Source organism: Pseudochaenichthys georgianus, chromosome 23, assembly GCF_902827115.2.
Source record: "Pseudochaenichthys georgianus chromosome 23, fPseGeo1.2, whole genome shotgun sequence".
Classification (NCBI taxonomy): domain Eukaryota; kingdom Metazoa; phylum Chordata; class Actinopteri; order Perciformes; family Channichthyidae; genus Pseudochaenichthys; species Pseudochaenichthys georgianus.
Window position 1 is genome coordinate 20,328,917 of NC_047525.1, and position 13,101 is coordinate 20,342,017.

Below are 13,101 nucleotides of genomic sequence, written 5' to 3' on the forward strand. Positions count from 1 at the left end.
AAAGACAGAATAGTACGTAGTCACATTATGCTCACCAAGCAAGGTCAACACCTGCTGTGCTCCATCATAATGAATGTGTTGAGAACACATCATTATGGACACACAATGCCATTATCAGTAGGTTAAAGAGACTCCAGCCATTTACTACTGCACTTTCATAACGTTGAGGAAAGATACATTTAAAAAACAATGGTAGATATGTAAACAGCAGAGGCTCAGATATCCAGACTTTTATTCCCTAAAATTATGAATATGCTTCATCGTTTAATACCTCTTTTCATGGGACCTTCCTTGCCTACATTTAATGTTTTACTCAGACATCCATAAAACGAGTACAGACAATAATTGTGCATGTTTATTTAAAAACATCCTTACAAGATTCACATTTCTTTGTACAGTCATGTTATGTTACAGTACAAAATATGAAACTACTTTGTATATGTCGTGTTAGTCCTACAGATATGCAGCGCTAATTTTCACTAACATTAAATCCTTTCATTACACAGTCTCTTCATGTGAAACCCAACACTTCATTTTTATATGATAATACAATATATGATACAAATATGGCAAAGTAGCCATGAAGTTATGTCCGATACACAAGGACATCAAAAGGTAAGAGGAAATAAATGCTTAACCTGTTTCATTACAGACGTCAAAAAACATTTTAAACTGTTCGTTGAACCTGTGTGTCGTTGTGTTGATTTACTACCTCTTATTGATTCAAATGCCTTTATAATAACAGTGTTACATTTTTAATAAGGCTGCCCTTTAATCCGTTTATTTATTTATCTGTGAATAGCAGAGCAGAAGAATGTATGGTAATTTATTAATGTAGAGTAAATATATTCTGTCCCTGAAAAAACGCCCTTGTCCCATCTTAAATGTATAAGTGATCCAATGATTTGTATTTTATACCTTAACTGCCATCCCTGACACACTGTAGGCCTATTATGTCCTGAGTACTCCATATCTGTTTTGCATTAAAGTACATGAGGTCTGACACACATCATCACTGTGGGGGGGCTCATAAGTTGGAGTCCATCTCTGAGACCGGGCAGTAGCCGTTTCGGGTTGTTGTGGATTCTCCCTCAGGGGCAAAGATGACCAGTAAGTTCTCCTGCTCCCTCTTGGTTTTGGGTAAGTCGTCAGATGGTGTGATGAGTAACTTGATGCGCTGCAGAGAGATAAAACATTGTAAACAGGCTCCAGTCTTGACCTTTTTTCACTTATCAATAACATTAGAAATGGGTTTATGTCAAGTCCAGTTTTGTAGAGATTTGGGACAGGAAGTCCAAAGATGGAAAAAGACCTTAGATATTTTACTTGAGTAACATTTACAATACTAAATTGTAAAAATACCTTGTTCAAAGTAAGAGTCCTGCATTCGAAATCTCTCTTAAAGGGGCCCTATTGTGCTTTTGGGGGTTTTCCCTTTCCTTCCCTTCTATAACATCATTATGAAACACGTGTGCCTCTATTGGGTAGTGCTCCAACACATTGTACGTGATGGGGTGGGACATCTCTAACCTGTGACCAATCACAACAGAGCTGGCCAGCTAACCAATCAGAGCAGACTGGGCTCTGGTTTCAAACAGAGGGTGAAAAGAGGTAGTACAAGCAGTATGATAAAAATAAAGAGCTTTTTGAACATTAAAGCATGTAAACATTGTCACAATAGAGACAGACTCTAAGTTAAAATGTAATGTAAATCAGATGAAAGCTCCTACATTACTATCTCTATCCAAACATACAGTACCTCTCTGAATGTCCCTTGGGTGGTGCAGATCTTGTACACCATCCAGAGCGGGATGCAGACCATGGAGGCGAGAGCGAGCAGCCAGCCGATGGCATAGCCCCACCACGGGTACACATACACGTTGTTGTACTTCAGAGGGGTGTATTTAATGAGAGAGAAGGCAAAGGTACCCTGAAGAGACAAACAGACCAGCATTACTATTGGTGCAAAAGAGAAACATCATTTTTTCATCATGGACCTTGCTCATCTCTGATATATTTTTACAAATATATATATATATATATGCACAAACTGTGAAGGAAAACAAATTAAAAAAACGTACAATCAAATAAATGCAATTTATAAAAAATATTAAATAAATAGCTAAAACAGATAAGAAACCATCACAACAAAAATAATTACAAATTAAAAAAAAGGGGGGGTGCTAACAAGCAGATCCAGAATTGTCGCTCCTATTACGTCATTGGCGACATCCGGCCAACGTGACACGTGCCAACCTATGTCTCGTATACAGTCGCAGCTGTGTGTCTGTATATTCAGCAGGATGTCTGCTGGAGACTTAGAGTAAAGTTGTTATATATATATAATACATATACACTGTTCTCGCAGTAAACACTTAAGAAAGAACACGTCAAGCTATGTGCTGTATCAGAAACAATGCGCAGTGTGTTTTGGGAGTAATATGCTGTGTGTTTACATTAGCAAGCATGCTAACCATGGAGCTAATGCTATAGGCTACTGGAGAGAATATGTGTAACGTAATGTCCTTGTGGTAAACCCTGCGAGAGAGAAAGGATTGAGCTCCATACTGTTTCAGAAATAAAGCTTGAAGTGGTTAGGAGCATAACATGGCATTTAATCACCGCAGCGTTTAGCTGAGATCTCCCGGTAGAAATCTCTCTCGAGCAGGGGAAAGCTGCGTGACGCTACAAAGGGGCGTGGCTAGCAGCAGACGTTCAATTTAAAGCAGAATCAGCCTGTTTGGAACAGGGCTGCAAAAGAAGGGTATGAGGCATGGCTACAATGGGTGATCTGTTTGGTATTTTAAGCAAAAAATGTCACAGACATGTTTTGTACGGAGCCTCCTAGGGGACATGGAGAAGAAAAAAAAATGTATTTGAAAAAAATAATAATAATAATGTTTTGCGAGATATCGCAAAACCCCTTTGCGAGATCTTGCAATACTTTTGCGAGATCTCGCAATACTTTTCATTTAGCTCAATGTACTTCCTGGTCAGTTCGGCTGCTACAGCAACACAGAAACCACAACAATGGAGCGGTTCATCGATTTTACTTTGAGCTTGGCCTTAAATATAAAGATATAACATCAGTGCTTGGCAATAGCCACGGGTTTCACACATAGACTGTATATATAAAGGGTTTCACATAAGTGAAGACACCTCAAGAGACATACAGATTCGAATTTCGCAGATCAATAACTCATGAACATAACGTTGTAAAAATACAAACAACATGACTTTACAATCATAGCAAGATAGACAACGAGCTACAGAGTCGTTTTTATCAGAACAGTTCGATACGCGCCGTCATCCGAGTTAAACATCAAGAATTGGTCACAATCTGCAGCTTGAGGAGGGAGAGGAGTGCTTAGGGACCGTCTACAAACAGCAACGGGGTTTTGCGAGATCTCGCAAAGGTTTTGCGAGCTCTCGCAAAGGTTTTGCGATATATCGCAAAACATTATTATTTTTTTTTTAATTATTTCTTTTTTCTTCTCCATGTCCCCTAGGGGGCTTCGTATTTTGTATAGGTATGGCCCTACAATATATGTTTCCAATATAGCATAATAGGTCCACTTTAAGTATATCCACTTAGCTAAATATGACTCAAATTGTCTTACTTGCAGCAATAAAGAAACCTTTAGTTACTCCATTATATTAATACATGTATACTTCATCTTTATACAATATACTTCATTGTTGAGATCAGAGATTTTTTTGTTATAAAAAAGTGGAGGAAAAGAGAAGAGGCCTCATTTGCTGTCATTTGTTTGTTGATACTCACAATGCATGTGGCTGGGGTGAGGAACAGCCAACAGTACTTGATGTAAGGTCCTGGTCGGTAGCCAATCATGTCTTCAATGTTATCATAAAAGCGGTCTGCACCTGGAAAAACCAAATAAAGACATTTCTATCCGTGTTTCGCCTTTTAACTCAGAGCTGAAACTCCACAATATGTCAATAAGTATAAAATCGGTTCCAGTCTCTCAATGTTTTAATAAGGAAATAAAGCATGTTGGAGCAGCTTACCATAGACCCATGCAATGCAGACGGTCTCGAAGATAGCCATGAAGAGAAGACACATGCCACTGGCTGCATAGTAATCAAAGAGCTGGAACACATACATGCCTCCCTACAGAAAGAGATATAAAGTTACCATTATATAAGAAAACTTGCATGCCATAATTCATTTTTTTAAGACAAAACAACGTATAAATCATTACTAGAACAGAAGACGTTTTTTTTTACTGAGGAAATAAATTCAGATTAATTTGTTTTGTTGACAATTTTACGAAAATTATGATATTAAATACAAATGTTGTGGTTTTAACTCGACTTGAAGGTGTTTTTTTGTACTTCAAAAGCTTATTAAGTTTACTACATTGCAGGGAAAACTGGAACATTTCAGTTGTCTTTATTAATAGATTGCCATTACAACCTGGCGATGTAAACTATGGATGGAGTACATGATAAAGTATAAAGATATATCTATGTACTGTGAATAGAGATGTATACTGTACGTTTGTGAATGAGATTTGAGAAGCTGAAGCCCAAAACGAGAGACTTTAGACATGCTTAAATCTTACCTGAGATGTGTCGCACAAAACATTTGACTTGCTCGTACTTACAAAATGATGACTTGTTGACACCTCTGCAGAGCATTCATGTTTCCAGCTGTGCAGAGGTGAAACCATGTCAACCAGGTTGTAATCTGTCACTTTTTACAGCAGAACAAGGCATCCTTTCCTGGATTATCCCTAAGCAACCATTGTATTTATACCTTTACTATAACAACTAGGAATGCCCTTTGCCCTTCATAGTGTATATTTGACACTTTCAATATGTATATACTTTTTTTATTTTCTATTTTGAGATGTTTAGATTTGATGTTTATATCTGTCATTTTAACATTATGCCATGCTGCTATGAGGGGAAACAAATCATAAATTGGCATCCACAAAGTATATCTTATCCTATCTTAGATAGATATCATTACAAATATATTTATGATGCAGATGTGCGTGTGTGTGTGTGTGTGTGTGTGCGTGCGTGCGTGCGTGTGCGTGCGTGCGTGTGTGTGTGTGTGTGTGTGTGTGTGTGGTCCCAGTGTGTGACCCCCATACCTCCATCAGCATGATGAGGCCCATGAAGAAGGAGACGAAGGACACGCAGAGCAGGAAGAGCTCCCTGCGGTTTTTGCGCCTGAACACAGCGGGGTACATGTCCACCACGGCCGTCACGAGGCTCTCGACACAAACAAACTGAAGGGAGGAAGGCAGAGGTGGGAGGAGAAGAGGGAGGTGGGTGGGGGGAGATTATTAAATCTGTTTTTCAGCTGGAATGACGGAAAGACCCTTTGTTCAAGTACTTATATGATGCAATTATGGAATGTAATAATGATAGTAACAAACTGTACTCAAGAACAATTTTGTGATACTTGTACTGTAACTTAATTTTATTATACTTTAGAAGCCAATGTTATACTTTTTTACTAAGCTTTAGATACTTTACGGTTTCAGATTATTACCCAATACAAAATATAAATCAACTAATAAACGTTCACACTATAGCACAGGTAGTATTTGTGTTTTGATGTTCACGTCAGATAACTACAGTGCTGAAGATAAGATGTGCCTTACATACATTCAAAACCAAAACTAATAAAATACACCCCATTATTAAACGCCACATTGACCTATCGCTTCCCGGGTGCAAATAGCATTGTTAGCTACATACACCTGGGTGTAAATAGTATAAGTCTAAGGTCAAATATAATTATAGGTAAAGATATCCAGCAGCAGTATATAAAGTACTGACAATGTGATCAACCTTTACCAGGTCACATAAAAGGCATCAATAAATACAATACAGTCATTTGGTATGATTCTAAAACGGGCCATTACGCGTAACAAATGCTTTTACTTTTGGTACTTTAACTATGCGTTGATTATTATTTACCATTATTTATTATTGACTGCATTCAGTGACTGTATTTGATGACCTACCTGGCTGTCAAGCCCCAGAAACACGATCATGATGAAGAAGAGGGCGGCCCACAGAGGAGAGAAGGGCATCATGCTCACAGCGCGGGGGTACGCTATGAAGGCCAGCCCAGGACCTACACACAGGAGAAGATGTGAGCAGGAGGATATATAGACAGATTATTTTACTGTAAATGCCTTGAATGCAGCGGAGGATAAGCCTCACCAGATTCTGCCACCTCTGAGATGGGAACGTTCTGTTCATAGGACATGAAACCCAGGATGGAGAAGATCGCAAAGCCCGCCAAAAAACTGGTGCCACTGTTCAGAAGACACAGCATCAGGCAATCCCTGCAACAAAGAGCACATGAATGATATTAAAATGTACCCTAGAATATTAATTTTACCATTGTTTTCCATTATTATTATTAAGCTTTAAACTCACACACATACATTTGATGATAATGTATAATGATGAAACAAGTATATGGGTTATTTCAAGAGTGAATATATGTAGACTTGTTTCCATATTTGATCATGTTCTGACAGTTTAAAGGAACTCCTGTTTTCTGAGCATATAATAAAGAATGTGTAGATATTGTTGACATACTTGTAACAGTTATTGTTGTATTTGTTGTAGCTTCCCAGAGCAGTCAGCGACCCCAGACAGATGGCGTAGGAGAAGAAGATCTGGGTGCCAGCATCCATCCACACCTTACACAAAAGACACAATTTCAAATTTAAAAACCCTGAAACTGAAGTGCTGCTACACGTATACATATATTTAGCCACAGTACTTAGGATGATGTATGCACAAAGGTGCCTTGTAGGAATTCACATGCAAATTCATAATCATTCACGCGTATGATTACGCGTGAATGATCATACGCGCAACTTATATAGTTGCATATAAGTCGGTTATTTGTTTAATCATTGATTAACAAACTAAGATTCCATACATATAGAGAGGACAACCTGCAATAATCAGATTTGTTTACAATAGACAAAACCGGATGAGATTGCACAAAAGGAAAACATCTAAAAAAGGGGTTTATTAACCTTGTGTCGAACCTTACTTTAGCAAATCATAACACATATGCCATGGATTTTTTCTGCACATGATCCGATCGAAAATGAGGCCATCTAAAAAAGGGCAAAATTCGATTTATATTGAGATATAATGTGCTAAATTTATGTTAAACATATATTTTATGTAGTGTATTATTGGTGTCAATAATTATTTTGCCTGTACTTTTATTATTTATTTCTACTCATCATATGGTTTTGTTTTTTAATTGTGGTACTATCACTGAATACAAATAAATAAATGACACGCACACTGTATTTTGCTACCAATAGATTAAAAGCTATCATGTTGACATAAAGACAGATAACCACATATAACCGAAGACATGATCCCCCGTGGCTTAGGCAGAGATAACAACAAAACAGATGAAGAGTTTTGAGTAAAGCCAGGGTCTCTTCTGAATGAGTTAGCTTGAGCAGAGTCAGTAAAAGCTTGTGTTTACAGTCCCAGTGATGTCCTGACCTTCCATTGAGTCCCTGCAGTGCCTGCCTCTTTCATGGAGAGCAGATGGACCCAGCAGACACTGGGCTCCCCAGCAGAGAACCATGGGAGATCTGCATCTGCTGCGCCATCGCACACACAGGCATCTTCTAAAGGCCCTCAAAGGGAATTTGTAGTTCTGTGCTATGGTGATAGATCTAAAATGGTGTGGTTTCTTGGTACCTGTGGGTCTGCTAGTCGTCCCAGGTCCGGATAAAGGTAGAACTGGATTCCGATCGAAGCACCAGGCAGGGTGAGCCCTCTGATCAACAGCACGATCAGCATCAAATAGGGGAAGGTCGCAGTGAAGTAGACCACCTATATAGACACACACATACAGCAATGCAAACGAATATCAGATGTCATCCTTCAAGTACCCTAGAAATGTCTTTGGTCAAACTAAATAAAAAAAGGTCACCGACCTTTCCCGTGGATTTCACCCCCTTCCAGATGCAGAAGTAGCACATGACCCAGGCGATGAAAAGACACAGGGCCAGGTCCCAGTTCAGAGAGCCCATCTGGTCAATGCCTGGGGAAATCCTCAGCGCTCTCCTCCTGCAGGGACGAGGACGGAAACACAGAGATGATGCATGGCTGTAATTTCACAGTAGGAGCGAATCGCCAAGAGGTCAAATCCAAACTCACTCCCAGAACTCCAGGACAGGAGAGGTGGCGTTAGGGTCGATAACTTGGTGGATTGAGGTGTTCCTTCTCGTAAACTCCACGCAGTTTTCTGCGGGAAAAGAGTGACATTTTCTTGAATGTATTGACAACATTAGTGGAGCTTCTCATGGTTTCTGCGGTTCTTAGGGTACCTGTGTTCCACGTATTGTTGCACGACGACCAGGCCAGGTCCCAGGAGAAAGAGAAAGACAGATAGAAAATCCCCCAGGCCAGAACAATGATGTAGTAGAAGTTCAAAAGAGCCACTATCACCTGAGTGCCATAGCCAATACCTGCAGAATCACCCAAAGAAATAATCATTAACACTAGTTCTAGGATTTCTTTGTATATCAGAAGATATTGAGGAAGAAATAATATAGCAAATGTTCGTTCCTTACTACAAAATGCCATCTGTATTGCCTTATTGAGCCATCAGGTTATTATGTTATGGTTTCACGACCATCTTTGACACGTCTTGAAGCCCTTTTGCCATACAGTAGGATTAATTTACAATGACGAGACCAATTTCTTAAATTACTGATTTTGACCTCATTACTTAAATGTTATAATGTTTTTTGCTGGCATGAGATGAATTTGAACTAACAGAGGGGAAAGCTTTATGGTTGTTTTCACAATAAGAAAACATAGAATGCAATGTAAATAAAGAATAATGTGTGTGTGTGTGTGTGTGTGTGTGTGTGTGTGTGTGTGTGTGTGTGTGTGTGTGTGTGTGTGTGTGTGTGTGTGTGTGTGTGTGTGTGTGTGTGTGTGTGTGTGTGTGTGTGTGTGTGTGTGTGTGTGTGTGTGTGTGTGTGTGTGTGTGTGTGTGTGTGTGTGTGTGTGTGTGTGTGTGTGTGTGGTCCTTTGCTAAAAAAAATCCCCTATATGTATATATGTATGCATGTACTGATCAGTAAGCATTTCTTGACATAATTTCTTGTTTTTCCTCCATTGGCCAAAGGTTATAAAACTTTCCTACCCACCTTCAAACAGCGGGCTGATTTTCCTCCAGCAGGTGATGCCTCCCTGGCTGGTGTACTGGCCAAGAGCCGTTTCCAGGAAAAAAACAGGAACGCCACAGGTGAACAGGAAGATCATGTAAGGGATGAGGAATGCACCTGAGTGAAGAGAGAAGAAAGGATTCTGGCTTTGAGCCTGTTCTGTTGGTGAATGCTTTCGAGGCCGTATAGGAAAAATGCTTTGTAGTCCATATATAATTCAATCCTAAAATAAAGGTGTAGATAAGTTTAACATCCTTAAAATCAACAAGGCCTCAAGAAGCTTTGCGACCATTGATCCAGAGGACACGTGTGCAGAGTTACAATCTTAATACAACCCAGAGCCTTCTTTTAGCAGCACAAATGTGGATCCAAATACGAAAGCAGATCCAAAATGTAGAGTCACTCCCTAGGTGTTAAATCGGTCGACCCTCTTTCCATGGGGGCGGGGGGGTCAGAGGTCAGAGCCGAGCGAGGTCACGCTGCCATGTGGACAGAACTTTTCTCAACTTTCGAAGCGAGCAATGGAAGCAAAGTGACGCGACGGAACTACAATACAGTTCGCCAAAGCGTGACGTCACCCCATTCAAAGTGAATGGGAAGCGTCTCCGTAAGTCCCCTGCATGTGGAGTATCCTTTGGAAATATGCAAATCTTAAGGAAACGTTACAAGCAGGGGCGGTTCTAGGGGGGACAAGGCGGGGCCAGTGCCCCCCTAACACTGACTTTGGACCCCCAGGTGGCCCCCCCTGAAAATGAAAAAAAAAGAAAAAAGTTTGTGATTAAACGATTTCTTGGCTGACGGAATAGGCGGAACCAACGATATTTGTCATTCTAGTCGGACCCATTAGAGCAGGGGTCTCCAACACGTCGATCGCGAGCTACCTCGCAAGCCCTCAATAGCCCCCACTTTATAAATATGTTGGGTTTTTTTAACGCAAGCCATCATTGCCACGGAGGAGCACACAGCCTCTGTGAGCGAGCACACCTTTATCTATTTAATATATTTGTAAAAAATGAAGTAGGAAATCATTCCAATGTGTACTATCAGACAGTAAAAAAAAACAGTTTAAAAGGTAATTAGTAATTAGTAAAATATGCATAAATAAAAATAAATAATGCTAATTAGGTAACATAAGATAAGACTAAACAAGTTTAAATGATTTGTTATTGGTTGTGATCATATTCCGCTATTGTTGACACTGGATCACTGTGGAAATGTCTTGATCGACGTCTAGTGTAGATGATGTTTTACTACATGAAAGAATACATGCCTGAATGTATCTGAAGTTCTAATTCTCAATGAGAATATGCAGTAAATGGCAAGATGTACTGGGGGACTTACAAAATAAAAACCTCTTAAATGCTCTTTTATTGACATGTAGACCTGACACACTGCACTCTCAACATTTTGTGTTGATGCCCCGTTGGGTGTCCGGGGATATTTGTCGTGCTCAGATTTTCGCCTCTCTGCAGGGACAGCTGCTGAGTGCAAGGAGCAACACCAGCTGCCTGACCTCGCTCGGCTCTGACCTCTGACCCCCCCGCCCCATGGAGGGAGAAAGAGGGTCGACCGATTTAACACCTACACAAGCATGCCCAAAATCTGATAGTTGGATATATGTGACTCCCTTCATCTGAGCTCAAGGTGAGATGATGCTGTATGTTGGCTTGTGCATGTTCTAACCAAAGACTGTATATATATTACACTACAAAAAAGGATCACATACAAGTGGACAGGACTATTGACGAAATTGGGGTTAAGTATCATCACCAAGGGCAATTGGACATGTTGACTGCTGGGATGAAAACAATGACTCTCTGATTGGTAGATAAGCCTGATCCATGGCACTCGTAAAACAGGACACTTAATGGACGACCACACGATACTCAAACACTGACATTAACATTACAATTAAAATAAATGCATTCATTGACCCATTTTCACCCATTGTGTCCTTTCCTGTTTTTGAATTGTTGTGTTCTTTGCCTTTGTAATACATGGCGCATATGTTTGTATGTGTGTGTAACCTTTCAGTCATACGCATCCACCTGTATAAAAATGTACAGGTTGACGTAAACATACCTGTTGGAGATTGAACCATGGGGGCCCCAAATATGCAAAGCATGTACATGTTCTCACATGTTTCAAGTTCATGTTAGCTGTCATAAATGTACTTATTAAGTGCATGTAAAAATACTGCATGCTTGCCGCACAGTGAATCTTACATGCAAATATACTGTATGTCTTTAATTCATACCTCCTGCCATTGCTGACAATCATTTATGAAGTCAAGGAGAGTTCCAGAGGAAACAGACTTGCTTTCACCCACTCCTTTCACACTAACCTCCTCCATTCTTGTAGCAGAGGTAAGGGAAGCGCCACATGTTGCCCAGGCCGATGATGGAGCCAGCGACCGACAGAATAAACTCCATCTTGTTGTCCCACTGGCCCCGCTCCTCCATCTTTTCCTCCGATGGGGCCTTCTGGACTTTGGCCATGGTGCCATTGGGGATGCCCGCTTTGGCAGCGTCTCCTAGAAACCGGACAAAGAGAAGAGGATGCAGCAGCTTTAAAGGCACGTTGGGTTGTTTTCAACAGTCAATATGCCATGAAGCAAGGCACTAAGGACAGCAAACAGTTCCAGCTGCAGGGTGGGCTACATTAGAATAATGTAGTTTTTACTGAACATCGATAAGAAGGATGGTATAAGCATGCACGTGGAGTCCTTTTCACTTAAAACTTTGTCTATTAGTAGGCAGGATATGATTGGATAGTGTAGCTTTAACCAGCTTTGTAAATCCCTGTCAAAAGTTTAGACAATTTCACGACGTTTTAAATGCTCTCTTTTTCTTATGGTTGACTAATAATGTTTGTATATTTCCGTTTATATTTTCAATTATTTCAGTTTTTATTGTACTTTTTTTTGTATTTATAGTTTTTTTTCCTATTCTATACATTTGTGTAATTTCTTTTTCCGGAAAAACATAATGATGATAAAAAAAAGTATTATATTAATCTTGCAAATGTGATATTTAACTGAAAACACACACAAATGTGACACATTATGAGCTTTGTGTTCATAAACAATTGTCTGTTTTAAATTGCAATCCATAAAACATTTATTTTTTAACATTTAATGATAACTGTGGTAATCTGCAATGCAATCAACAATGTGTCCTTATATATTAATTAAAGAAAATAGGAATACACCTTATCAAAGGGACCTGCTGGGAAATGTGCATGGTCTTAAATAAAAAAATGTGCAGTTAAAATCACCAGAAAATCAATTTGCAAAAATGACTTACCTTTCATTGCAGTGTCACCGGGTCTTCTCTGTATCTCTGCAGCAGTCTCTGGAGGTTTATCTCTAAATGCTCAAGTTTTACGATTTAAATGAGTGGAGTGAGGGGTGGGTGGGGGGGTGGTCTGTAATGCTAAACTAGGGCCGGCCTCTTTCTTTCCTTTGCCTTTCGTCTGACCCTTTCCGAGCAAAGTACATCTCCTGTCAAGAATCCATTCTTAAAATAAAGTGCAAAATAGGATCCCAATTGGATTAAATTAGATGATATTGCGTGAATTACAGCTGCAATCGACCACCTCCACTGTATTCCAATTAACTAATGTAAATGTATCTTAATAATAAGGCTTGGATTTGGGATTTCTCGCCTTTCTGAAATATAGTTCTTCTCAATTTCCTGCCAGAGGTCAAAGTTTTTCGCTGCTGAAATTAAAACATTTTAAAAGTCAACTCGGGCATTTTGATGCATTGATGGAAGAAACCAGTGGTACAAAGTATACCTTTACTCAAGAATAGTACTTAAGTACATATCTTAGGTACTTTACCAGAGTATTTTCATTCTATACTACTTTAAACATCAACTATACTACA

At 39.6% G+C, this 13,101-nt stretch overlaps 1 protein-coding gene across 1 annotated transcript; it reads right to left on the reverse strand.

Annotated features, from left to right (window-relative positions):
* Positions 1-340: 340 nt before the first annotated feature.
* Positions 341-12,609, reverse strand: LOC117468449 (sodium- and chloride-dependent GABA transporter 2-like). The gene is made up of 15 exons (XM_034112571.2): positions 12,518-12,609; positions 11,557-11,745; positions 9,195-9,329; positions 8,364-8,504; positions 8,194-8,281; positions 7,971-8,103; positions 7,732-7,866; positions 6,592-6,695; positions 6,208-6,332; positions 6,006-6,118; positions 5,124-5,261; positions 4,030-4,132; positions 3,785-3,885; positions 1,760-1,930; positions 341-1,177 (listed from the first exon to the last, which is right to left on the reverse strand). Exons 1-15 carry the CDS (start codon positions 12,522-12,524, stop codon positions 1,028-1,030), a joined length of 1,833 nt encoding a protein of 610 aa, XP_033968462.1. The 5' UTR covers positions 12,525-12,609; the 3' UTR covers positions 341-1,027.
* Positions 12,610-13,101: the final 492 nt, after the last annotated feature.

Coding starts and splice junctions, on each gene's coding strand:
- LOC117468449 (XM_034112571.2), bottom strand. Junction 6,333..6,591: donor TACAACAATAACTGTTACAA/GTATGTCAACAA, acceptor TCTTTGTTGCAG/GGATTGCCTGATGCTGTGTC. Junction 6,119..6,207: donor CTCAGAGGTGGCAGAATCTG/GTGAGGCTTATC, acceptor TCCTGTGTGTAG/GTCCTGGGCTGGCCTTCATA.